Genomic DNA, 25,564 nt, shown 5'->3' on the forward strand with positions numbered 1-25,564 from the left:
ACGGCTGTATTGGGGGTGGGGAGAGGACTTGTTGATACTGTAAAGGTCTTTATTTTTTATTTATTGGTTTAACATGGGAGAAGATTGGCATTTTCTCTGGTGGGTGAAGAGACAAGTTTTTGCAGAGCTTGTGGGGTTGACAAGACTCCGAGGACAGGTTCCTATGGTGACTGTAACTGTTTAGTCTTGGGACGTTTTTGCCAAAACTATCAGACTGTGACTTGTTTTTCGGGGTCCTTGCTCATTCTCTGTACTTGTATAACCTCGTGTGTAACTTGTATAACCTCGTGTGTAACTTGTATAACCCTGTGGCAGATGCCTGCTTGAATACAAGCATCTAGTACCTTCTGTCTTGTATTTCTGGTGTAAGTAGGTTCACACACCGTCCTTGGTGGCCTGTGAGGAGACCTTGAGGCTTCCTGTGACACTGAGAGTCCAAGCGGCCTGAACAGGAAGTCTCCACAGATGAGAGGAGATGGAGGAAGTCCCCGAGGCTTGCTCCAGGGCTGGCTACAGGGAAAGCAGAATGAACTGGACTCACCCCAGATGAGGCTCACTCAGGAAAAGGTGGAGGAAAGCGTGCCAGGGACACTGTAGATGTCAGCAATGTGATGCTGAGGCTAAGCGGTAAGGGTGGTCCCAGGAGCCAGAGAAGCAGTTAATAGAGTGTGGCTGGCCTTCTTCTCAGCTCTTAATAGTCACTCCCAAGCCAGAGAGGTTTGTCATCTGCACAATGCAGAAGAAGAACTCAAAATGCATGAAAACAAAGCCTGTAGGGGCACTCTGCACAAAGTCATTCACCCGAGTAATTGTTACTGACCCTCAGGGGATAAATGAGCCAAGAGAGAACCTTATACCTTTGTCTAGGAGGGGCTGGGATTTATAGACCCACTTCAGTGAAATAGAGGAAATTGATCAAAGTTCCCTTAGCCTCTTGAGACATGAAATCCATTGAGTTTCATGGCAAAGTGTATGTGAAGGCAATTTGTAAGCTATAATGGGGCAGAAAGAGATTTGGAAATTGAAGACCTTAAAAATTGAATTCCAGGAGTGACCTAGGTATGATCTAAGCAGATCACCTCTTCTGTTGTTTCAGCTTTCCTAAGAGAATAATAATAGTACCTGACTCATTGGTCTTATAGACTTGTTGGGGTCAGTGAATAGAAAATATGTAAATACACTCTGTAAACTTGAAGTATTTGATCAAATGTTTTATACTTAATATTGCATAAATATACAGTGTTTTATAAAATATACAGACAGTTGCAGCTTCTTTTGCTGTATGAAACATTCTAAGGTAAGTGATAATAGCAGGTTTAAATACATATTCCATTCATCGAGGTTTCTGTTACAGTTTGTTTGCTCTTAAAACCAAAGAGTGAGGGAAAAAAATAAAGACGAAAAATATGCTTTGATATTTCCAGGTAGAGAAGCCCAAGTATGTCAGGTAAACATGGATAATACCAGAATGTTGAAATTGAAAACAGATATATTAGTATATTAAGTTAAAAAACTGTTGTCTAATCTAAGAGTGATCTCTCACTATAGTAATATCTTATTAGTAACATTTATAATTTCGTCTTTTCTGAATATTTTTGTGACAATGTTGACCTTAAAACCTATGCAGGTAACTAACTTGAATGATTTGTGTCAGTCTTGTCTAAAAAAACCAGTAAAGAAGGGGAGTTTATTTTTCTTCAGGTGGGTAAATATGATAAGATGGATGGTACATTAAAAAGTGAAGAGCGGGGCTTTTCCAAGCTGATTTACATATTGGTTACTTAAATTACTCCTTAATTTAGTGCCTGCTAATAAACAGTGCCTTGGAAATGTTTTCGGAACATTTACTGGCTGCAGTAATTCCACGTGCGGTGTATTCAGATCACGTCCTCATTAAATATTGATGTGCTCATGAAATGTTGATAGAATGTTAATGTGAAGTGCCAGGGAATGTCCTCGGTGGAGCTACAGGCTGGCTGAAAACTACCTGTCTCCTGTCTTTCTTTCTGTTCTGTCTTGTTCTGTGTTTCCTCCTTTCATTTCCCCATCATCCAGAGATTCAGATTTGCTCCTTGATGGGGCTGTCTCAGATACAAATATTTTCAAAGAGGAATGAAAATTCACTGATGGATGGGAATATAGTTGTTCTTCCCTTCTGCTTTTCTGAACTGGAATTTCTGGTTAGAACCAGAAAAGATTCACCTAAAAGGAAGAGGGTGATGCAGGTTCAGTTGAATTAGACTGTTCACATTCAGGCAGATTTCCAGAAAAGACCATGAGCAGGAGCAGAGCCGTTCAAGGACTCCAGTGCTGGTCCTTTCTGCTTGGAGAGGAAAAGGGATTTAGTTGGAGTTTATGATGAGCTTTCTGAGAGAAAAAAGCAACTAACGCAGAATGTGTGTTGGCTAAGGAGACTGTAAGAAAGAATTTTTATGATGAATCTTAAGGACAGCAGAGGCTAGATTCATGCTGACGGTCAATGCATCATTATTTATGTGAGCATGTGCTACAAATATTCCATGGACAGAGGAGCCTGGAGGGCTACAGTCCATGGGGTTGCAAAGAGTTGGACATGACTGAGTGACTGAGCAGGCATGCACGTGCTGCAGTTGACAAGTCCCACAGAATGGAATAGTTCATCAGCTCCTTGGACAATCATAAGGGTGATAAAGCAACGATGATGAAGGCTTTGAAAATTGCCCCTGATGCAGCAAGCGGAACTGTTTCTGTTGTGATTAGGGTTAGGTATACATGTGATGCTTGCTGGAAGGAACATCCTCAAATGGAAATGGTTGATTTGTTTGTGTGGTACTGTCAATGCCTATGATTATGTGTGTGTATTTATGTGTGTATTGTTATAGTGTTTGTGAGGAAAACAATGGGAGCACATTTGTTTTGAAATTCTACTCCTTTGGGTTTTTTAATTTATTTTTGAAGTGAACTATTTTTAGTCTTTATTGAATTGGTTACAATATTGCTTCTGTTTTAAGTTTGTTTTTTTTTTTGCTGGTGAGGCGTGTGGGATCTTAACTCCCCGACTAGGGGTCAAACCTGATCCGCCTACTTTGGACGGCATGATCTTAGCCACGGGACTGCCAGGGAAGTCCCTACTCCTTTGTTTTTAAACCATTCTCCGTATACTGTGCTGCCATGTGTTACTTTGCTATTTGGAACCCAGTCTGTGTAAATAAAACAGCACTTTCATTTACTTTTCCTTCTTCTCCTTTTAATTTTCTCCTTTTTTCTTCAGTTCTTCCAAATAGTCTTCCTGTTATCTGTCTTTCCTAAACACCTTTCTGTATTCGTTTCTTGTGTGTTCTCCTTGCCTTTTTGATCACTTTCTGTGTGATGAGTGTACCCTTGCAGTCAGAGCTGATCCACCTTTGTCTCTGCCAGGGATGCTATAGGCCCTCCGCAAGGACTGCACTTTCTTTCGTAGGTCCTACTATCCATTCTTTACACTTGCAGATCTTTCAAAACAAATCAGGCCATGTTGCTCACCTGTCTAAACCTCCAGGTTAGCATCTCAGAATTTGAAAATGACACCCGCTGGAGCCCTGGGGCAGTGGTTTCAGCCAACCTCTACACCCTCTGGGTCTCTCTCCCCTGCTCAGGCTCATGGAATCCAAATACTGCCTTGCACAGCTCCAGACCCCTCCGCATTGTAGACCAGGCCATGTGAGGAGAATGTGTCTGAAACACACCCTACTCAACCCAGTGGCTCTGTCCTTGATCTCTGCCTGGAATATTCTTTCGGCTAGAACTTGACATGGCAAACTCTATCTCACCTCTTGATTTCTAATAGTCACCTGGTTATCTACACCCTCCTCTCCAGGTCTTTCTCGTTACTCTTTACCACCTCAACCAGTTAATCTTTTTGGTAGCTCTTGATGTAAACTATAACTACCTCTTTTTCAAAAAATATATTAATTTTTTAATTGATGGAATATTGCTTTACAATGTTGTGTTGCTTTCTGCTGTAAATCAACACAGATCAGTCATATATGTGTCTGTGTGTGTGTGTATGTGTGTATATATATATATCCCTTCCCTCCCTCCCCTCCCTCCACTCCCACCCACACTTCTCTGCTCTAGGTCATCACAGAACACCAGGCTGGGCTCCCTGTGTTATTTAGCAACTTCCCATTAACTCTTTTATACATGATAGTGTGTATAAACCAGTGCTACTCTCTCTGTAATTGCCTCTTTTGTTTTGTCTGTCTCCCATGATTAGAATGGATGCTCCTATAGGTCAGAGCCCTGGTCTTAATCTCCACTCTATGGTCCTAGGCATCTTTCTGATAGACAGTAGGTACTCAATTACTACTGTTGACTGAATGAATAAAACACCATTTCTTCCACTGAAGAGGTCATAGTCTTGGGGGAAAACCACATAAGTCGGTGCACTGCATTGTGGTAAACGCTTCTGGGAGATACCTACTGAGGGTCCTATAGCTTTTAAGGACATTCCAGACAACCCCACTGAGAAAGTTATAAGGTGTTTCAGAGATGAATAAGCTGATTATTATTTTTGTCAACGTATGAATTTGAAGTTTGGCAACCTTAATTTTTTTTTATTATTGTTATTTTGTGTGCTTTAGAACAGCTGGCTAATAGCCCTTTATTCTTGAAGTAGAGTTTTTCCTCTTTTGTTTTACTTTTGTTTAATACATGTGCTGAATGCCTCCCTTAGTTATGGTAGGAATATCTCAAACCAGCTTAAGGAAAGAAGAGAATTTGTTAGATGGCACAAATAATTTTCAGAGGGAGGGTTGAGCAAATAAACCATAAATTTGGGGAGGTAGTTTTGCTCATCACTCAAATGCTGCCACGGCCACCCCTGCCTCTCCTCTCTGTTTTCCCTTGCATTTTGACTTGCTTTTTTTTTTCTTGCAGACTCACTTTCAGGTAGTTCCTACAGTCATACCTCTTGGGTAGTATCAGCATAGTTGGGCCAGTTTTTCCCATTTTGGTGATAAGTCTCAGGGAAGGACTCTGGTTGGTCCATTGTGTGTCACATGCCCGTTGGGTGTGCTTGGTCAACTAATGCCAGGGGTGAGCTCTTGTAAGAACGTGGAAACTCCTGTGGGAAATACGTGATTAAATATAAGAGCTGAACCATTAAAAAAAATGGAATAATACCAGTTGCAGCAACATGGATGCAGTTAGCAATTATCAAACTAAGTGAAGTAAGCCAAAAAGAGAAAGACAAACACCATATGATGTCACTTTTATGTGGAATCTAAAATATGAAACAAATGAACCTATTTTGAAACAGAATCACGTGGTTGCCAAGGGGGAGAGAGTTGGAGGGGAGGGATGGAGTGGCAGGTTAGGATTAGCAGGGTCCCATCACTTCATGGGAAATAGATTGGGAGACAGTAGAAACAGTGTCAGACTTTATTTTTGGGGGCTCCAAAATCACTGCAGATGGTGATTGCAGCCATGAAATTAAAAGACGCTTACTCCTTGGAAGGAAAGTTATGACCAACCTAGAAAGCAGAGACATTACTTTGCCAACAAAGGTCCATCTGGTCAAGGCTATGGTTTTTTTCAGTGGTCATATGTGGATGTGAGAGTTGGCCTGTGAGGAAAGCTGAGCATGGAAAAATTGATGCTTTTGAACTATGGTGTTGGAGAAGACTCTTGAGAGTCCCTTGGACTGCAAGGAGATCCAACCAGTCCATCCTAAAGGAGATCAGTCCTGGGTGTTCATTGGAAGGACTGATGCTGAAGCTGAAACTCCAATACTTTGGCCACCTCATGTGAAGAGTTGACTCATTGGAAAAGACCCTGATGCTGGGAGGGATTGCGGGCAGGAGGAGAAGGGGATGACAGAGGATGAGATGGCTGGATGGCATCACTGACTTGATGGGCATGAGTTTGAGTAGACTCCGGGAGTTGGTGGTGGACAGGGAGGCCTGGCGTGCTGCGGTTCATGGGGTCGCAAAGAGTCGGAAACGACTGAGCGGCTGACCTGAACTGAAGCTTTTACATGGCTTCCCTTATAGCTCAGGTGGTAAAGAATCTGCCTGCAATGCAGGAGGCTCCGGTTCGATTCCTGGGTTGGGAAGATCCACTGGAAGGGAAAGGATACCCACTCCAGTATTCTGGCCTGGAGAATTCCATGGACTATACAGTCCATGGGTTTGCAAAGAGTTGGACACAACTGAGCGACTTTCACTTTCTTTCAAGCTTTTAGATATAGAATGGAGAGACAACAAGGTCCTACTGTATAGCATATAGAACTGTATTCTATACCCGATGATACACCATAGTGGAAAAGAATATTTTAAAAAAAAAGAAAGAAACTGTAGGAGCTGAAGTTGTTAAAGGAGAGCTGCTATTTCCAGGAAAGGGAAGATATGACTGGGAGAATAAGAGAGTGGTTCTGTTACTTATGTAAAAAGTCTTTATTGTACTATTTTTTAAAACTCTCCATGGGCACCTCTGTATAAGTGGAAACTGATGAGCAAAATATCCTCTTACAGAGTTGAAAGTGGTTTTAGGAGATTTGGAAAACAAGAGAGTTTTCAGCCCTATATACAGAGGCTATACTTAGAATACAGTTTTGTTCTGCTCCGAAGAGACCTAGTTTGGTGGTCTGGAGTGGATCAGTTTCTCTATTACAATACAGCCAACACTTTTGATGTTTTCTGTAAACTGACTTCCCTTTCTGACCTCTTTCCTTTCCTGCTTGCAGATTGTGCTTGAGAACAGTAGCCGAGAAGATAAGCATGAATGTCCCTTTGGCCGCAGTAGTATAGAGCTGACCAAGATGCTGTGTGAAATCCTGAAAGTGGGCGAGCTGCGTAAGTACCCTCGTTTCCCACAGGGTATGAAGCTTGGCAGAGATCCGGCTTCTGGGGATGCTCTGACCTACAAGCAGGGTTCCCAGGGTGCTGACTGCTGAGTATGGGCATCATTCCCGTGGACCGAACATTCTTTGACTCAGGTTTCCTGTGTATATATTTCTGCATGTCTGCTCTGGGAATAAATATTAAAATCTACAGGAATGGAAAAATGTGCGGGTATTGTGGCCAAATTAAAAATATTGTAAGAGTGTATATTGCTCTGTTTAGGAAAAGATCTATGGGTTTCTTCTTAAAAATTCATTTTTAAGCTACCAGTAGATCATTTTCTTTTTGCTTTTTGAAACATCTTTCTTATATAAAGAAAAATTGCACACTTTAATGAAATTCTCTTGCTTCTAGTATTTTACTTGCTTAGAATCCTTTCTCTATGAAAGATAGAATTATTGAAGGAAATGAGTAGCTGATCATGAAAAATGTGGTCAGAAATATGTTTATTGCTCTTTTCCTCCCTTACACAGTGTTACAGAATTTAAGAGAGGATACCTAGAAATAGAGAGCATGATAATTTTCTTGCCATTTGCTCCCTGGCATAATTTGGCTTTAACCAGTTAAGGCAAACCTGATTTAACCTGGCCTGCAATCATTGTTGACACTGAGTCTCCCTATAGTAGCTAAACTCCATTCCCTATAACAGCTATAGAGCCGACACACATATAAATCTTTTCTTGTAGGCTTAATAACATAGGCACCAGCAAAAGCTATTTATACCAGAGGAATGTCTAGTGTTCGGTATTATTATGAAAGCATAAATATTTAGTCACCTGTTTGAGAGTGTAAAATAATGGTCTGTAATGATTGATGGGGAGGAATCTAAAGATGAAATTGGAAAGGGGGTTATGTTTTATTTACAGTGTAAAACTGACTACCATCACTGCTGAGGTAAATTTTAAAATGTAGAACTTAATAAGGAAAAAAGCTAAGAATTTGAGCCTGTTTGACCAAGAACAGCAAGTGTTATCATCCTCCCAATGTGGGTGGGAAAAGAAACCAAAGTGGGTGTGGAACTCCCATGAAAATTCATTATTTATGAGCCCAAATTAGGTCATTTTTGCATTAAAAGAGTAACAACCTATCCTGAGAGATGTCTGTGTAGTCTGTTTAGGTTCACTTATCACCAATGCTAACATTTCATTTTTACCTCAATCTTTGACCTGAGTTATCCCTCCTACTCTTCATTTCACTAACTTGTAGAGATTTATGTCTGCTGTGTAGCTTACTAGGTATTCCACTGAAGAATTAAAGTCCTGAATCAAAAAAATCCTCCTGAATTCCTCAGTGTGATAAGCTTGACTATTTCCTGTTTATCTCAATTTGATGGGGAAAAGTATAGACAGTCACTTGCTAAAAGGCACTGATGACTATCCAAGATTTTCAGAAATGAGAACAGTCACGCTCTGCTTGGCTGGTATATCCTGTGTCCAGATTACCGCCCTGCAGTGTCCTTTTCTTGTGTCCTGCCTTCATTTCTGTCTTCCCTAGTGGCCAGCTTTGGCTCTCTACTCTCATCTTGATGATGGCAGAAGGTATTTTCTTGTGTGCTTTGACTGTCTTACCCAACTTTCTGCTTTGCTCCTTTGCCCCATGGACATGTGTCCATTATGCTACAAGTTAGCACAGAACAGAGATATGGTGGACTAGAAGGAGAATGTTGGGGACAACAGGCAGCAGGGTTCTGTCTTGGCTACTTATGACATTTGTGTCCTTGAGTAGCGAGTAGCAGACTTCACTACGTGTTCATATTCCTACCTCTGCCTTGTGTAGAGCACCCACCCCAGATTTTTGAGGACCTGGTAGTCAAGCCAGGAACCAGGAGAGAATCCCATTCCTATGGGCTGAAGTAACAAGTAAGAATGAAGGCAAATACCTCTGGGATCCCTGGAGGTGTTCCAGACACTAGGCACCATTTCAGAAGGTGAGAACCTTCTGCTGCAGAGAAGGCCTCCAATATGCTGCTGCAACTTGCTTAGCACCTGCTCAGGTCTGGTTTCTCACATCTCCGTGGCAGGCTTCCTTTCGTCTAAGATGACAAATGCATCTATTCATTCGTTTAATAAAAATCTACTGATTAATTACAATATGCCAGAGACTATGTTGAACACTGTAGGTACAAAGGTGAACCAGATATGGTCTCTGTCCCCAGGAGTCAGTCTTCCACTTGAGAAAATATATGAGTCGAAACTGATGTTTTTTCCTCTTAGTTATAAATGTGTGTTGATATATTCATAAATATTTGTATATATACACCCATTATCTGATCTAAAACATAATTTTCAAATTTCAGTAGTCTGAGCTTTCAGGTGTTCACCCTCTACTGACTGCAGAGCCCATTTCCGACATTTTGCAAGCCTACCAAAGACCCCCACGTTTCTGAAGTCTACATGCCCAAATTGGTTGTTTTCCACTCATAAAATATTAAAGGATTGCTACATTCTGATTGAGTGCTCGATAGCAAATGATGAAACACCCTGGAGTAAGAGGAAAATTGCTTTTTAATGGATTGCCTTTTGTCTGTTGCCATATTAAATAAGTTACTAATAGAAAAAGTAAATCTAAGCATACCCTTACGTTGGAGGAGATGTCTGTTTTTCTTCGGAGGAAAATTAGATTCACACACAAATCCATCTTCCTTTGGTTTGTGTATGTTTGCTTTTCTCCATTCCCAAATCATGATTTGTGTTAATAATTGACCAGGAAGATCATGGTCACGTTACATCTATGAGCAAGTACCGAGACTAAAGAAGTACCAATTAAAATTCTAACTGACTTTTCTACAATAGTAGGAAGATTCAGTTTTCTAGAAATGTTTTGCCTTTTGGTTTAACTTAAGGTCTTTTGAGGGAACCCGCTTCTGAAATACCAATTATATCTTAGTGTCTGAAGCAGACATATTAATGTTCAGTTCAATTACTAATACCGAATATTTATGCACAGGGTCTTTTTGGATTACTTTAAAAAAAGCACTATTTTTCTGCATCCCAGTTATTGGCATTGTAAGATGCAAATGTTTAGTAGTGTAGTCTATAAAACAATGCCTGTTTATATTCTCAGAGCACTTTATCAAGGTATTTAATTGAAGTCTGTAATACCCCCGGGAGTTAACCAATATCAATAGCATCTATTTTTATTAATGAAGAGAAGACTTGTGCTTCCTGCCTATTGTCTAGGGTCACTGAATTCAAACTGGTGTTCAGGTTGCTCAAAGAGTGGTTCAGAAAGAGGCGGGGAGGTCAAGTGTTTGCATTTTGGCATCTGAATGACCTGATTTGAATCATAGCTCAGCTATTAATCAGATGCCTTGGGCATGCTTCTTCTCTGTTCTGAGCTTTCTGGTTCCTTATCCATAACATAAAGATACCGTCTACTGCATATAGTTGTTGGGAGGGTTAAATGAGATCGTGGATGTGCTTTAGGTGGAAGATGATAGTCTTTTTTCAAGTGATGGATTTTACTTTCCATAAACAAACAAACTGCAAGTTAAGCCAAGGAGGGAAAGTGCTCTGATTTAAGTGACAACTGGAAGCAAGATCTGGAACCGTGTCCTCTGTTTCTTCATTCCGTACATTCTGTTGTTATTGTTCAGTCACTCAGTCCTGTCCGACTCTTTGTGACCTCCATAGACTGCAGCATGCCAGGCCTCCCTGTCCTTCACAAGCTCCTGGAGCTTGCTCAAACTCGTGTCCGTTGAGTCAGTGATGCCATCCAACCATCTCATCCTCTGTCATCCCCTTCTCCTCCTGCCTTCAATCTTTCCCAGCATCAGGGTCTGTTCTAATGAGTTGGCTCCTCGCCTCAGGTGGCCAAAATATTGGAGGTTCAGCTTCAGCATCAGTCCTTCCAGTGAATATTCAGGATTGATTTCCTTTAGAATTGGCTGGTTTGATACTGGCTTTCTTTATGGGGCTTGTTTGAGGCACTTGTGTTCTTTTAGTTTCAATTTTAAAAATCACAAAAAGAAGAATCCTATTGACCTAGAGGTAGTCTCACATCCCCCTGGCCTGGGTTGTAGAATTGTCAGCCCCATGTAGAAGAAGATTGAAGCAGAGGGAGAAAGTTTTCAAAAGGAGAGGTGTGTTTGTGAATGTGGGGTGGGTGAGAGTAGGGGAAAGCAGGAAATGGTTTCCTTACAAAGGAAAGGAGGCATAATACAGGCTAATCGATTCCTTATGAAGAAACCCTGCTCCTAACAGGAGCTAACAATGATAACTGTTGTTTTTGCTATTGTAGTACTGTTTTGAAAGCAATAATAAGCTTCTGAGGGATGCAAAGAAAATTTGATTTCTGATACAAATAGGTTAATTACTTATACTCTGGATAAAGATCCAACAGATAAGTTATATTCCAATTGCAGTTAGAGCTAGGATATTTATTTTCATTTCTCATTCATTCAATAGCTAGAGCTCTTCCTCTAAGTTGTTGTTTAGTCACTAAGTGGTACCTCTTTTGAGACCCCATGGGTCCAGCCAGGTTCCTCTGTCCATGGAATTTTTCAGGCAAGAATGCTGGAGTGGGTAGGCATTTCCTTCTCCAGGAGATCTTTCTGACCCAAGGATTGAACCCAGGTCTCCTGCTTGGCAGGAGGATTCTTTACCGTGGAGCCACCTGGGAAACCTATGCTGATGACGAGGACTTAGAACACACACTTCATCCTCAAGCAGTTCACGTGCTGACTGGAGAGGCTTTCACGTAAACAAATAATTATAAAGCATCTTACTATTTGTAGATTACGTTTAAGATATATTAATGTTCCTAGGGGCATTGTTTAGTTATTTTGTTCATGGAAAGCCATGCAGGCTGAGGAAGGGATATGACATTGCTCAAGAAGAGATTTTTTTTTTTCTTTTTAATTTATTTTTTATTGAAGGATAATTGCTTTACAGAATTTTGTTGTTTTCTGTCAAACCTCAACATGAATCAGCCACAGGTATATATATATCCCCTTCCTTTTCAACCTCCCTCCCATCTCCCTCCCCATCCCACCCCTCTAGGTTGATACAGGGCCCCTGCTTGAGTTTCTTGAGCCAGACAGCAAATTCCCGTTGGCTATCTGTTTTACATATGGTAATGTAAGTTTCCATGGTACTCTTTCCATACATCTCACCCTCTCCTCTCCTCTCCCCATGTTCATAAGTCTATTCTCTATGTCTGTTTCTCCATTGCTGCCCTGTAAATAAGTTCTTCAATACCATTCTTCTAGATTCTGTATATATGTATTAGAATATGATATTTATCTTTCTCTTTCTGACTCACTTCACTCTGTGTAATAGGTTCTAGGTCCATCCACCTCATCATAACTGACTCAAATGTGCTCCTTTTTATGGCTGAGTAATATTCCATTGTGTATGTGTACCACACCTTCTTTATCCATTCATCTGTCGATGGACATCTAGGTTGCTTCCATGTTCTAGCTGTTGTAAATAGTGCTGCAGTGAACAATGGGATACATGTGTCTTTTTCAATTTCGGTTTCCTCTGGGTATATGCCTAGGAGTGGGATTGCTGGGTCATATGGTGGTTTTATTCCTAGTTTTTTAAGGAATATCCATACCATCTTCCATAATGGCTGTATCAGTTTACATTCCCACCAACAGTGCAAGAGTGTTCTCTTTTCTCCAGCATTTATTGTTCGTAGACATTTTGGTGATGGCCATTCTAACTGGTGTGAGGTGATATCTCATTGTATTTGAATGTCTCTAATAATGAGTGATGTTGAGCATCTTTTCATGCATTTGTTAGCCATCTGTATGTCTTCTTTGGAGAAATGTCTGTTTAGGTCTTTTTCCCACTTTTTGATTGGGTTGTTTGTTTTTCTGGCATTGAGTTGTATGAGCTGCTTGTATATTTTGGAAATTAATACTTTGTCAGTTGTTTCATTTGTTATTATTTTCTCCCATTTAGAGGGTTTTCTTTCACCTTGCTTATAGTTTCCCTTGCTGTGCAAAAGCTTTTAAGTTTAATCAGGTCCCTCTTATTTACTTTTGTTTTTATTTCTGATACTCTAGGAGGTGGGTCATAGAGGATCTTGCTTTCATTTATGTCGAGTGTTCTGCCTGTGTTTTCCTCTAAGAGTTTTGTAGTTTCTGGTCTTATATTTAGGTCTTCAATCCATTTTGAGTTTATCTTTATGCATGGTTGTGTGGTGTTAGGAAGTGTTCTAATTTCATTCTTTTACATGTAGCTGTCCAATTTTCCCAGCACCATTTACTAAAGAGGCTGTCTTTGCCCCATTGTATATTCTTGCCTCCTTTGTCAAAAACAAGGTACCCATAGGTGTGTGTGTTTATTTCTGGGCTTTCTATCTTGTTCCATTGGTCTATGTTTCTGTTTTTGTGCCAGTACCATACTGTCTTGATGACTGTAGCTTTGTAGTATAATCTGAAGCCAGGAAAGTTGATTCCTCCAACTCCATTCTTCTTTCTCAAAACTGCTTTGACTGTTTGGGGTCTTTTGTATTTCCATATGAATGAAATTTTTTGTTCTAGTTCTGTGATAAATGCTATTGGTAATTTGATAGGGATCTCACTGAATCTGTAGGTTGTGTTTGATAGTATAGTCATTTTCACAATATTAATTCTTCCTACCCAGGAACATGGAATAGCTCTCCATCTGTTTATGTCATCTTTGATTTCGTGTTTAGTGTCTTATAATTTTCTATGTACAGTTCTTTTTGTCTCTGTAAGTTTATTCCTAGATATTTAATTCTTTTATTGCAACGGCAAATGGGATTGATTCCTTAATTTCTTTCTGATTTTTCATTGTTAGTATATAGAAATGCAAGTGACTTCTGTGTATTGATTTTGTATCATGCAACTTTGCTAAATCCACTGATTAACTCTAGTAATTTTCTGATACTATTTTTAGGGTTTTCTACATACAGTATCATGTCATCTGAAAACAGTGAGATCTTTGCTTCTTCTTTTCTGATCTGGATTTATTTTATTTCTTATTCTTCTCTGATTGCTGTAGCTAGGACTTCCAAAACTATGTTGAATAACAGTGGTGAAACTGGACACCCTTATCTTGTTCCTGATCTTAGGGGGAACACTTTCAGTTTTTCACCATTGAGAATAATGTTTGCTATAAGCTTATCATATATGGCCTTTACTAAATTGAGATAGGTTCCTTCTATGCCCATTTTTTGAAGAGTTTTAATCATAAATGGGTGCTGAATTTTGTCAAACGCTTTTTCTGCATCTGTTGAGATTATCATATGATTTTTATCTTACAATTTGTTAATATGGTGTATCACATTGATTGATTTGCATATATAGAAGAATCCTTGCATTCCTGGAATAAACCCAACTTGATCATGGTGTATGAGCTTTTTGATGTGTTGCTGATTTCTGTTTGCTAAATTTTTTTTTGAGGATTTTTGCCTCTATGTTTATCAGTGATATTGGCCTGTAGCTTTCTTTTTCTTTGTTGTCTTTGTCTCGTTTTGATATCAGATGGTGATATCAAATGATATCAAATGATCAGATGATGGTGGCCTTGTAGAATGAATTCAGAAGTGTTCCTTCCTCTGCAGTTTTTTGAAAGAGTTTTAGAAGGATAGGCACTAGCTCTTATCTAAATGTTTGATAGAATTCTCCTGTGAAGCCATCTGGTCCTGGGCTTTTGTGCTTTGGGGAGATTTTTGATCACAGCTTCAATTTCAGTGCTTGTAATTGGGCTGTTCATAATTTCTATTTCTTCTTGGTTCAGTCTTGGAAGATTGAACTTTTCTAAGAATCTGTCCATTTCTTCCAGGTTTTCCATTGTATTGTCATATGGTTGTTCATAATAGTCTCTTATACTCCTTTGTATTTTCTGCATTGTGTGTTGTAACCTCTCCTTTTTCATTTCTAATTTTGTTGATTTGATTCTTCTCTCTTTTTTTCTTGATGAGTCTGGATAAAGGTTTGTCAATTTTGTTTATCTTCTCAAAGAGCCAGCTTTTAGTTTAATTAATCTTTACTATTGTTTCTTTCATGTCCTTTTCATTTATTTCTGCTTGGATCTTTGTGATTTATTTCCTTCTACTAATTTTGGGGGTTTTTGGTTCTTCTTTTTCCAGTTGTTTTAGGTGAAAGTTAGGTTGTCTATTTTATGTTTTTGTTGTTTCTTGAGGTAAGATTGCTATAAACTTTCCTCTTAGAACTGCTTTTGCTGCATCCCATAGGTTTTGAGTTGTTGTGTTTTCATTGTCATTTGTTTCTAGAAATTTTTTGATTTCCCTTTTGATTTCTTCAGTAACCTGTTGGTTATTTAGAAATGTGTTGGTTAATCTCCACATGTTTGTGTTTCTTACAGTTTTTTTCTTGTAATTGATTTCTAGTCTCATAGCGTTGTGGTCGGAGAAGACTCTTGATATGATTTCAATTTTCTTAAATTTACTGAGGTTTGATCTGTGACCCAAGATGTGGTCTACCCTGGAGAATGTTCCATGTGTACTTGACAAGAATGTGTATTCTTCTACGTTTGGATGGAATGTCCTGAAGGTATCAATGAGATCCATTTCATCTAATGTATCATTTAAGACTTGTGTTTCCTTATTAATTTTCTGTTTTGATGATCTGTCCATTGGTGCGAGTGGGGTGTTAAGGTCTCCTACTATTATTATGTCACTATCAATTTCTCCTTTTCTGTCTGTTAGTGTTTGTCTTATGTATTGAGATGCTCCTATGTTGGGTGCATAGATATTTACAATTGTTATGTCTTCCTCTTGGATTGATCCCTTGATCATTATGTAGTGTCCTTCCTTATCTCTTGTAATCTTCTTTATTATTTTGAGGTCTATTTTGTCTGATATAAGAATTGTTACTTCAGCTTTCTTTTGCTTTGCATTTGCAGGGAATATATTTTTCCATCCTCTCACTTTCAGTCTATATGTGTCTTGAGGTCTGAAGTGGGTTTCTTGTAGACATCATATATATGGGTCTTGTTTTTTTATCCATTCAGCCAGTCTGTGTCTTTTGGTTGGAGCATTTAATCCCTTTACATTTTAAAGTAATTATTGATATATATGTTCTAGTTTGAAGAAGGAAATGGCAACCCACTCCTGTACTCTTGCCTGGAAAATTCCATGGATGGAGGAGCCTGGTAGGCTACAGTCAATGGGGTTGCAAAGAGTTGGGCAGGACTGAGCGACTTCACTTTCTTTCTTTCTATAGTTCCTTTTGGAGAAGGGGATGGCAACCCACTCCAGCGTTCTTGCCTGGAGAATCCTATGGGTGGAGGGGCCTGGTGGGCTGCAGTCTATGGGGTTGCAAAGAGTTGGACATGACTAAGCAACTAACACACACACACACACACATACACACACACACATTCCGATTGCCATTTTCTTAGTTGTTTGGGGTTGATTTTGTAGATCTTTTTTTTTTCCTCTCTCTTGTATTTCTTGACTATTAAGTCCCCAACATTTGTTGTAAAGCTGGTTTGGTGGTACTGAATTCTCTTAACTTTTGCTTCTCTGAAAAACATTTTATTTCTCCATCAATTTTGAATGAGACCCTTGCTGGCTACGAGGATTTGGTTGTAGGTTTTCCCCTTTCAGTACTTTAAATATATCCTGCCATTCCCTTCTGGCCTGCAGAGTTTTTGCTGAAAGATCAGCTGTTAAGCGTATGGAGTTTCCCTTCTATGTTACTTGTTGCTTCTCCCTTGCTCTCTTTCTTTGTGTTCAGTCTTTGTTAGTTTGATGAGTATGTGTCTTGGCATGTTTCTCCTTGGGTTTATCTGGTATGGTACTCTCTGTGCCTCTTGGACTTGACTATTTCCTTTTCCATGTTGGGGACATTTTCAACTATAATCTCTTCAAAATTTTTCTCATACCCTTTCTTTTTCTCTTCTTCTTCTGGTACCCCTATAATTTGAATGTTGGTGTGTTTGACATTGTCCCAGAAGTCTCAGACTATCCTCAGTTCTTTTCATTCTTTTTACTTTTTTCTGCTCTTCAGAAGTTATTTCCACCATTTTATCTTCCAGCTCAATGATTCATTCTTCTGCTTCAGATATTCTGCTATTGTTTCCTTTTAGAGTATTTTTAGTTTCAGTAATTGTGTTGTTTGTCTCTGTATGTTTATTCTTTAATTCTTCTAGGTCTGTGTTAATTGATTCTTGCATTTTCTCCATTTTGTTTTCAAAGTTTTTGATGATTTTTACTATCATTATTCTGAATTCTTTTTCAGGTAGTTTGCCTGTTTCCTCTTCATTTATTAGGACTTCCGTGTTTCTAGTTTGTTCCTTCATTTGTGTAGGGTTTTTCTGCCTTTTCATTATATTTTTTAAACTTATTGTGTTTGAGGTCTCCTTTTCCCAGGCTTCAAGGTTGAATTCTTTCTTCCTTTTCATCTCTGCCCTCCTAAGGTTGGTTCAGTGGTTTGTGTAAGCTTCATATAGGATGAGATTTGTACTGGGTTTTTGTTTGTTTTTCCTCTGACAGGCAAGGCTGAGTGAGGTGGTAACCCTGTCTGCTGATGATTATGTTTGTACTTTTGTTTTGTCAGTTGTTTAGATGAGGCATCCTGAACAGGGTGCTACTGGTGGTTCGGTGATGCTGGGTCTTGTATTCAAGTGGTTTCCTTTGTGTGAGTTCTCTCTATTTGATACTCCCTAGGGTTAGTTCTCTGATAGTCTAGGGTCTTGGAGTCAGTGCTCCTATTCCAAAGCTCAGGGCTTGATCTCTGGTTAGGAATGAAGATTTCACAAGTGGTTTGTTATGGCATTAAGTGAGGTTAAAACAAATGTTCAAAAACGAGAAACCAAAGATGAAACTTGACAAATGGCAGTTACAAAATCAGGCAAATAATAATTAAAATAATGGAATATACACATATACATATACACCCATGAGCAAAGTCAAAACAGTCCAACAAAGATAAAATATAGTAGACTGACCTGGCAAACAAAGGAAATAAAAAATTATATTTACCAGTTAAGAACAAAACTAACTAAAGCAGAAACTGGAAAACAAAACTAAAACAAGGTGCCAAATGGGGAATAATGCAATGAAAACAAAACTGACAAATATGTTGAGAGGAAAGGAAAGAAAGAAAAGAAAGAAAGAATAGATATGCAGAGTTAAATAGAGGTAGATGAAAAAGATTTATATACATTAAATATTAACTGCAAGGGGAAAAGAACAATAGGAAAGGCAAACAAAGGAATAAATGTAGAAAAATATAATAGATTTTTTTTAAATTAGAAATTAAAATTATAAAAAAGAGAAAAGAAGAAAAAGGAAGAAAAAAGGGGGAAAAAAGGAAAACTTCACAGAACTGCAAAAGCCTGGTGTAGAGGCAGAGGTTTATAACGATAATAAAAAGTGTGACTGAATATAAACCTATACATATACATCCATAAGCAAAATCAAAACAGTCCAACAAAAATAAAGTACAATAGATTGACCCAGCGAACAAAGGAAACCAAAAATTGTATCTACCAGAACAAAACTAGCAAAAGCACAAACTGGAAAATAAAACTAAAGTAAGGTGCCAATTGGGAAATAAAGCAATGAAAATAAAACTAATATGTTAAGAGGAAAGGAAAGAAAGAAAAGAAAGAATAGATATGCAAAGTTAAGCAGAGGTAGATAAAGAAGATTTATATACATAAAGATTAACTGCAACGGGAAAAGAACAGTAGGAAAAGCAAACAAAGGAATAAATGTAGAAAAAATAATAACAGGTTTTAAAAGTTAAAAATTAAAATTAAAAAAAGAGAAAAGGAAAAAAAAAAAGGAAAATTCCACAGAACTGCAAAAGCCCAGTGTAGAGGCAGAGGTTTCTAACAACAATGAAATAATAAATAATAATAATTAATTACTAATTAACTGGGGGGGGAGCTCAAAAGCTTAATTAGATTTCATAGTGCCAATATAATCCACCACTACAACAGAAGAGGAAAAAAGGGGGGAAAAAATTCCAAGAGAATCTACAGAATACGTCAAAACATAGAATAATAAATGTTTTTCTTGAGTCACTGCTGTCAGAGTCCTTTCCCTCGCTGGGAGTCACAGTCCACCTCCCCTCCCTAGGATGCCCTCCAACACTCTGCTGATCTCTGGACCGGCTGTGGGGGCAGCTCAGATTCCAATCTGGTCCTCCTCCTGTGTTTTGCCTCCAATGTCCACAGCTATCAGAACTAGTGTGTTTTCTTTTGTGGGAATTCTCAATGGCCTTTTATATATTCCATAGATACAGAGTCTGCCTAGTTGATCGTGTGGATTTAATCTGCAGCTGTACAGCTGGTGGGAAGGTTTGGGGTCTTCTTCCTTAGCCATGCTGCCCCTGGGTTTCAATTGTGATTTTATTTCCACTTTTGCATGTGGGTCATCCACTGGGGTTTGCTCCTGAGGCTGCCCTGGAGGGCTTTGGTTTGCCCCTGTGAAGCCAGGTGTGGAGGTGGTGCAGCTGTTTGGGTCGCAGAGGTTCTGGCAGCACCAGGTACTCAGGGGAGTTGCAGCTAGGGCAGCAGGAAATACAGTGCTCTAGAAGGGTATGGCAACCAGTGCTGGCCAATACGCTCCAGTGTTCTTGCCTGGAGAACCCCGCTCCCTGACAGAAAAGCCTGACAGGCCACAGTCTACAGGATCGCGAAGAGTCGGACACTACCAACGTGACCCTGCGTGCATAGATGCAAGCCTTTTCTGCCTGTGGCAGCTCTGGCCCAGTGAGAGTTGAACACGAAGGTGGGGCAGCAGCTGCTTAGCTTACAGGACCCTGGGCGCCAAGTGCACAGGGGCAGGGACTGCCTCCGCTGCAGGAGTTATGGCCCTACCAGAGTATTGGAGCCTCTTGTAGCTGCCAATCAGAAGGCCTGTTTGGCGAGTCTGTCTCCGTAGCTCCGCCCATTCAGGCACTTAGCTCCCTTTCCTGGGGTCCTTCTCTGCTGTTCAGAGCGTCAGGCACATAGAGGCCCCCCTGCTCCTACACTGTAGATCTGTGCACCAGGCACTTAAAGGGGCACCCTGGGTGGCATCCTACGCTACAGTTCAGTGCGTCAGGGGTTTGATGGGCTAGTCTCTGTATTGTTCAGCTGCTGATGCTGGTGTTGTGGGGAGAGAGAGGCTGTGGTGATGTCTCCACCCCCTACACGTGACTCAGCAGTATAGCCTTGCTTCCATGACTGCCCTCTTTCCTCCATAGGCATTTCCCACCACAGTCTCCTCCTTTCCATCCCCTCAATCCATCTCTCCACAGTCAACAGCAGCCCTCGCCCTGGGATTGCTCCAGAATCTCTAAACTCTAACTCCCAGCTGCTGCACCTTCCAAGAGCTGTGTCCCTGTCCGGGGTATGTATGGCTGCAGCAAGGACTGTCTTGATTCTCATTCCATTTAGGCTGCCACAGATCAGCTGGTTCACTCTCAGCCTTAAATGTTTCTCCTCTGACTCAGACAATTGCCCTGATGTGGGGATCAGACCCCTGCTTCAGTTCCCCCACCCGCCACCCGCTAAGGGCAGGTCCAGTCCTACTAACACTCCTGTTTTTCCCCTTAGTTCCTTCATCCTGTCGAGTTTGTGTGGTTCTATATATTCTTTTCCACTGGTCAGGTACTCCTGTCTGCTCTCAGCTGTCGTTCTGCATGCACTTCTGTGTCTGAAGATGTATTCCTGATGTATCCGTGGAGAGAGATGTACTCCACGTCCACCTACTCCTCTGCCATCTTGTTCAAGAAGAGATATCTGAGTGTGTGTAATCATGAAGATAAAGAAAAGAATAACCAGGCAGGCACAGTGGGAGGAAACTGTTGAGAATTCCAGGTGGTGAGAATTGTAGGTGGAAAGACCAGGAGGTTCAGAGAATTCTACAGTCTGCTCTTCTTATCTGCTGGTTCCACATCCTTAGATCCAGCCAATCCTGGGACCAGTCCCTCGCAGATATGGAGGGCTTGTACTTCAGTATGGCAAAAGCAGGAAGCTTGAGGGAACAGGCAAATGGAAGAAATTCTGACAGGAGAGGCAAGGATCAAGATATAAGGATTTGCAGCACAGAGGTGTCTGGATTTCACCAGATAGTGGAGTGGGAACCAGTAGAAGAACTTTAACAATAAAAAGAAATGTTGCAGTCCTAGACATAAAATTCTAGAACTGGATTATGTTTTCTGGGTGTGACAAGACCTTGAAAGCATGACAATATGCAGTGCCAGGACCAGAGACAAACTTATCTTACTCTAGCCTAGCCCAAGTGAAGAATGGGGAGTTGGTTAGGAGGTTTTCAGCTTCAAGTAATCAAAATCCCAACTCAAAATGGCCAACATGAGAAGAACATTTATTGAGTGTCACAGCTTCAGACCTGAGTAGGTTCTGGGTGTGGTTATCTGTTTAGTGATGTCACCAAAGACCCAAGTTCTTTCCATCTTTTGGTTCTGCCATTCTCGGCATACCAAATTTGTCCTTGTGCTTATAGCAAAATGGCAGCTACCATCACATGGTCCAGAAGAACAAGAGGCTGTGTCTTCCAGAGAATCTTTCTTAGGTGTATAAAAATGTTTTCAAAAGCCCTTCGGATAAGATAGGATGTGTTCAGGGTGGTATGACTGTAGACCCAAAAGCCCTTTAGCAAACTTTTTCTCATGTCTCTTTGTCTAGCCTATGACCATGTGCTTGTGTCAAACTCAGTCACTGAGAGGGGACTAGAATATTTAAAGGTCATAGCAATCATCAGCTTCTCCCAAGATTGAAACTAGTCTTCCCTGCGTGGCCATAGGATGATGGGTAGCTAAAGAAAATTGGGAAACTACTCAAACCCTTAATTCTGTCCCTTTACTTTGAAACCTATTTTCTGCATTTTCTTTACTGCTACAAAAAAAACTATAACAAATTGAATTCAGATTATAGCCCTCTGTCATTTTGCCTTTATTGGGAGTTGAAGAAATGCACTGTATTTTTTCAGGTCACAATATCAAAGGTTGCAGAAAAATGGAAATTGAAGTTTGATTATAATGTATTTCATTTTTCATCACTTTGCTACTAGAGCTCCACTACCTTATTTTCTTTTTAGCAAATGGATATTCCACTTCCTCAATTATGCTTCCGCGTGTGTTATTCTCCAGTGTGTTCTGAAGGGCAGGATGGACACATATTTATGATTGAAGCCTTCATATTTCTCTGAAATAACTTTGCCATCTTCAGCTGTTTGACTATACCATAATTAGATTAAAATTTAATAGCTACTTCTCTGTTAAAAAAAAAAGATACCAGAACAAAATCTGCATCACACACTATGAAAATGTTAAGCATTTTCTTACCTTGTCTTTCGGTGGAAATATTTATTATCACATACCAGTGGAGCTGAGTGAAGCACCTCGTATAATTCATCACCCAGACACCTCTGCTTTAGCAAGTAAAAATAACACAGATGAGCAATCTGAAGGACTCTGGAGTGCACAGCAATTAGAATAGACACTTAACTCTGGGACATTGGTGTTTTCGTACTTGGAGAAATACATCCATCACTTTCATTCTTAGAACATCCTGGCTAAAGAAAACTCAAGGAAATTAGCTTTTAACAATTAAACCTTTTAAGGACATTTTTCCTCCTAATACTAGCTTGTACCCATGATCCTTGGCAAGTTGAAGCCTCTCAGATCTTGATTCTGTCTTAAATGTTTATGTTCTACTTCTTTATATTCTATACTTTCATACTCTATTTCAGCCTTACGTTTAATGTAAGCAAATAAGCAAAAGTTACTCAAGGTCTGAACCTGGATTTAGGAAGTTACATGCACTTTTGCCCCAATTTAAAATGTCATAGGAGAGAGTATAAAAGTCATTCCAAAGTGGTTGTTTAAAATAGTTATGAAACTGATATTATATACATACATATATATATATATGTATAATGTAATATTACTCAGCCATGAAAAGGAACAAAATCAGGTCATCTCTGATGTGAATGGATCCAGAGTCTAGAAAGATGATACAGACAAGGCTGTTTGCAGGCAGGAATAGAGATGCGGATGCAGAGAATGGCTGTGTGACACAGGATGGAAAGGAGAGGGTGAGGCGAATGGGGAGAGCAGGACTGACGTGTGTACACTACTCTGTGTAGAATAGATAACGGTGGGAGGCCTCTGTGTAACACAGGGAGCACAGCTCAGTGCCCTGTGATGATCTGGAGGGGTGGGATTGAGGGGCAGGGGTGGGAGGGAGGCTCAAGACAGGGAGGACATATGCATACATACAGGGCACATTCACTTCATTGTACAGCAGAAACTAACACAACATTTTAAAGCAGTTATACTCCACTAAAACTAAAATTAAACAATTGATATCAGGATTTATAATAGTAGTACCATGAGAGGAGGGCCTGATTCCTGTATCCAGAATCAGAAGCCCTGGTTGATAGACATCAGTGATTTTGTCTTTGTCATGATGGCTAGACATATTGCTCCTTGGCCTCCCATTTGTAACACGGGAAAATCATCATCATCTGAAAATCAGAGGAAGAATGTCAGTTAAAGCGTTTTGTTAACTGTAAAATGCTGTCCTATTGAAGGAAGTAACTCGAATATGCAAAGATTCAGAGACACTGGAATGCATCTCATCCCACAGCCAAGCCAACTCTTTCTGTATATCCAGGGGCTGTCATACGAATCTGAAGTTCTGGGGTGTTTTGTTGGTGTGTCAGAAGGCTGTCCTTGTATATCCTTCTGAATCACAGTGTAACGTTTGTCTCCACAGACACATGGTTGCTGAAAAAAAGTAAGTTTGGCAGTTTGAAAGAATATATCAAGCACATCTTAATTATAAATGGATGAAAATAATTTATAGTTACCATAGGCTTTTTTAGGACTTGCCCTTTTTTACATTATTTTTGAGAAGATACATAGCTGAAAACAGTCAGTATCCATTCCTCCTGTCAAATTAGGTTATAGATTGAGAGGGAAGCCTGGTAGATTTGCCCGCCTCATGATGAGGAGAGACATACTGACAGAAGACAGATGCCCGTTGTCATCTTCTTCTGCCTTGTAGCAATACTTTTCGTCCAGGTTCATCTTTAACATCCCTTTTGGGTGACTGTTCTGATTCCTCCCTGAACTGCAGCTGTAACAGGGTATCACATCCTCCTCTAAACTCCTAAAACACTTTATCTGTGTCTCTTCTGTTGTACTTTCAATCGCATTAAGAGTTTTAACCTTTGATTTGTGGCCCTGTTTCCCCTACAAATCGAGGTGGTTTACTGAAAAGTGTAAAGATAACTTGAAAATAATTAAATGGTAAAAACAAAGGCAATTAAAAAATAAAACTGAAAAAGTAGATTATGAGTGTTTTCAAAGTACATGTTATAAAGACCTTTGTATTGATAGTTACTAGCAGTGGACCTTGAATTTGGCTCAGAGATCCGTTTATCTCAGGGAAGCCAAAGCAACTCAGTAACAGAAAACAGAACAGTACCCATTACGTCTGAATAAACTCTATATGAAAACTGAAATGCTAATTTCAATAAATCCAAAATGGTATTTGATAGCGTTAATGTCATCTGTTAAAGACAGAATAGGATACATTCTTAGTATCATTTTGTAAACTATTACAATGCAACAAACCAACATGATATTTAAAATGGTAATAACAAAATTGCTTTCCCATTAAAATCTGGAACTAGAGTATGATGCAAAGGATGCTGATAGACACAAATAGAGGTACAACACATTGATAGAAACAAAGTACTTTAAATTATAGACAATAAAACTATCTTGAAATCCCTGAAGAAGCAATGGAAAAGCTGTTAGGATTAATATAAGTTAGAAGAGTAGCTACATAGTGGATAAACAAAACTTTGTAACATTTCCATATGTCAGCAATAATTAGTTAATTATAAAATGGATAAAAAGGGTTTTTTTAGCAATGGCAATAAAAATGTAAACTGCTTCAGAATAATCCTAACAGAAAACATCTTGGGACTAGCGTGAAGAAAACTGTAAGAGTTTACTAAGATATGCAGCACAAATTTTAAATAACTAAACAAGTGTTTTATTCCTGGGAGGAAAACATACATACTGTGATCAAGATTTAAGCTCCCCAGTCAATGTGCAGGCTCATATCTTGTTCCAAAATGCCAATGATATCTGGGATGGGAACGTCACAGAACGATGGTAGAGTTCATTTGGAAGAATAATAATGTAAAAGTTGGTAAGGAAGAATTGATAAGGAAGAGCAATGATAAATGAGTGGAAGTAGCAGTATTTCTTTTTTAAAAAACATTTTTTTGCAAGAGAGTCCAAAGAATTCATTCACATATACCTTTCACCCTGGTTCACCTACTATTATGTTCACATTTTACCATATCTGCTTTACCATTCTCTCTCTTTCTCTCTCCGTCTATGTACACACACACACACACACATACATACATACACGTATTCACAATAGGGAGTATGTGAAAGATATGAAAAAAATGTGTCTTGTTGCAGAAAAAAATTTCATATATTTTTTTAAAAATTCAAATAAATAAAAATGATTTTAAATTGGATCCAGCTCTGGCCTGCTGTCTCTTAGAACAAAAAGTGCCCGGAGCACTGCCCAGCAAGAGACTTCCTTGGATGGCTGTGGGGAGGGAAGTTTGGGATGTCACTGGATGAGGCATCATGATGAGAGCCGTGGCAGGAGCCGGGCTCAGCACATCTCACCACTGGGAGTCTGAGAGAGGCTCCCTGCTAGCTGTCACCTTCTCAGTGCAGGTCAGCAGCATGTATGATGAGTTTCATT

The 25,564-nt window shown here is 39.6% G+C and overlaps 1 protein-coding gene across 4 annotated transcripts in view; it reads left to right on the plus strand.

Moving 5' to 3' along the window:
- The window catches only part of ELMO1 (engulfment and cell motility 1), a 562,488-nt gene that overhangs the window by 300,807 nt on the left and 236,117 nt on the right, over positions 1-25,564 (plus strand). For all 4 annotated transcript variants that reach the window (XM_061165360.1, XM_061165359.1, XM_061165362.1 and 1 more), the window contains exon 15: positions 6,704-6,812. In XM_061165360.1, coding sequence (XP_061021343.1) covers positions 6,704-6,812 — 109 coding nt within the window. The remainder of the gene's footprint in view (positions 1-6,703; positions 6,813-25,564) is intronic.

Source organism: Dama dama, chromosome 18 (assembly GCF_033118175.1).
Source record: "Dama dama isolate Ldn47 chromosome 18, ASM3311817v1, whole genome shotgun sequence".
Classification (NCBI taxonomy): domain Eukaryota; kingdom Metazoa; phylum Chordata; class Mammalia; order Artiodactyla; family Cervidae; genus Dama; species Dama dama.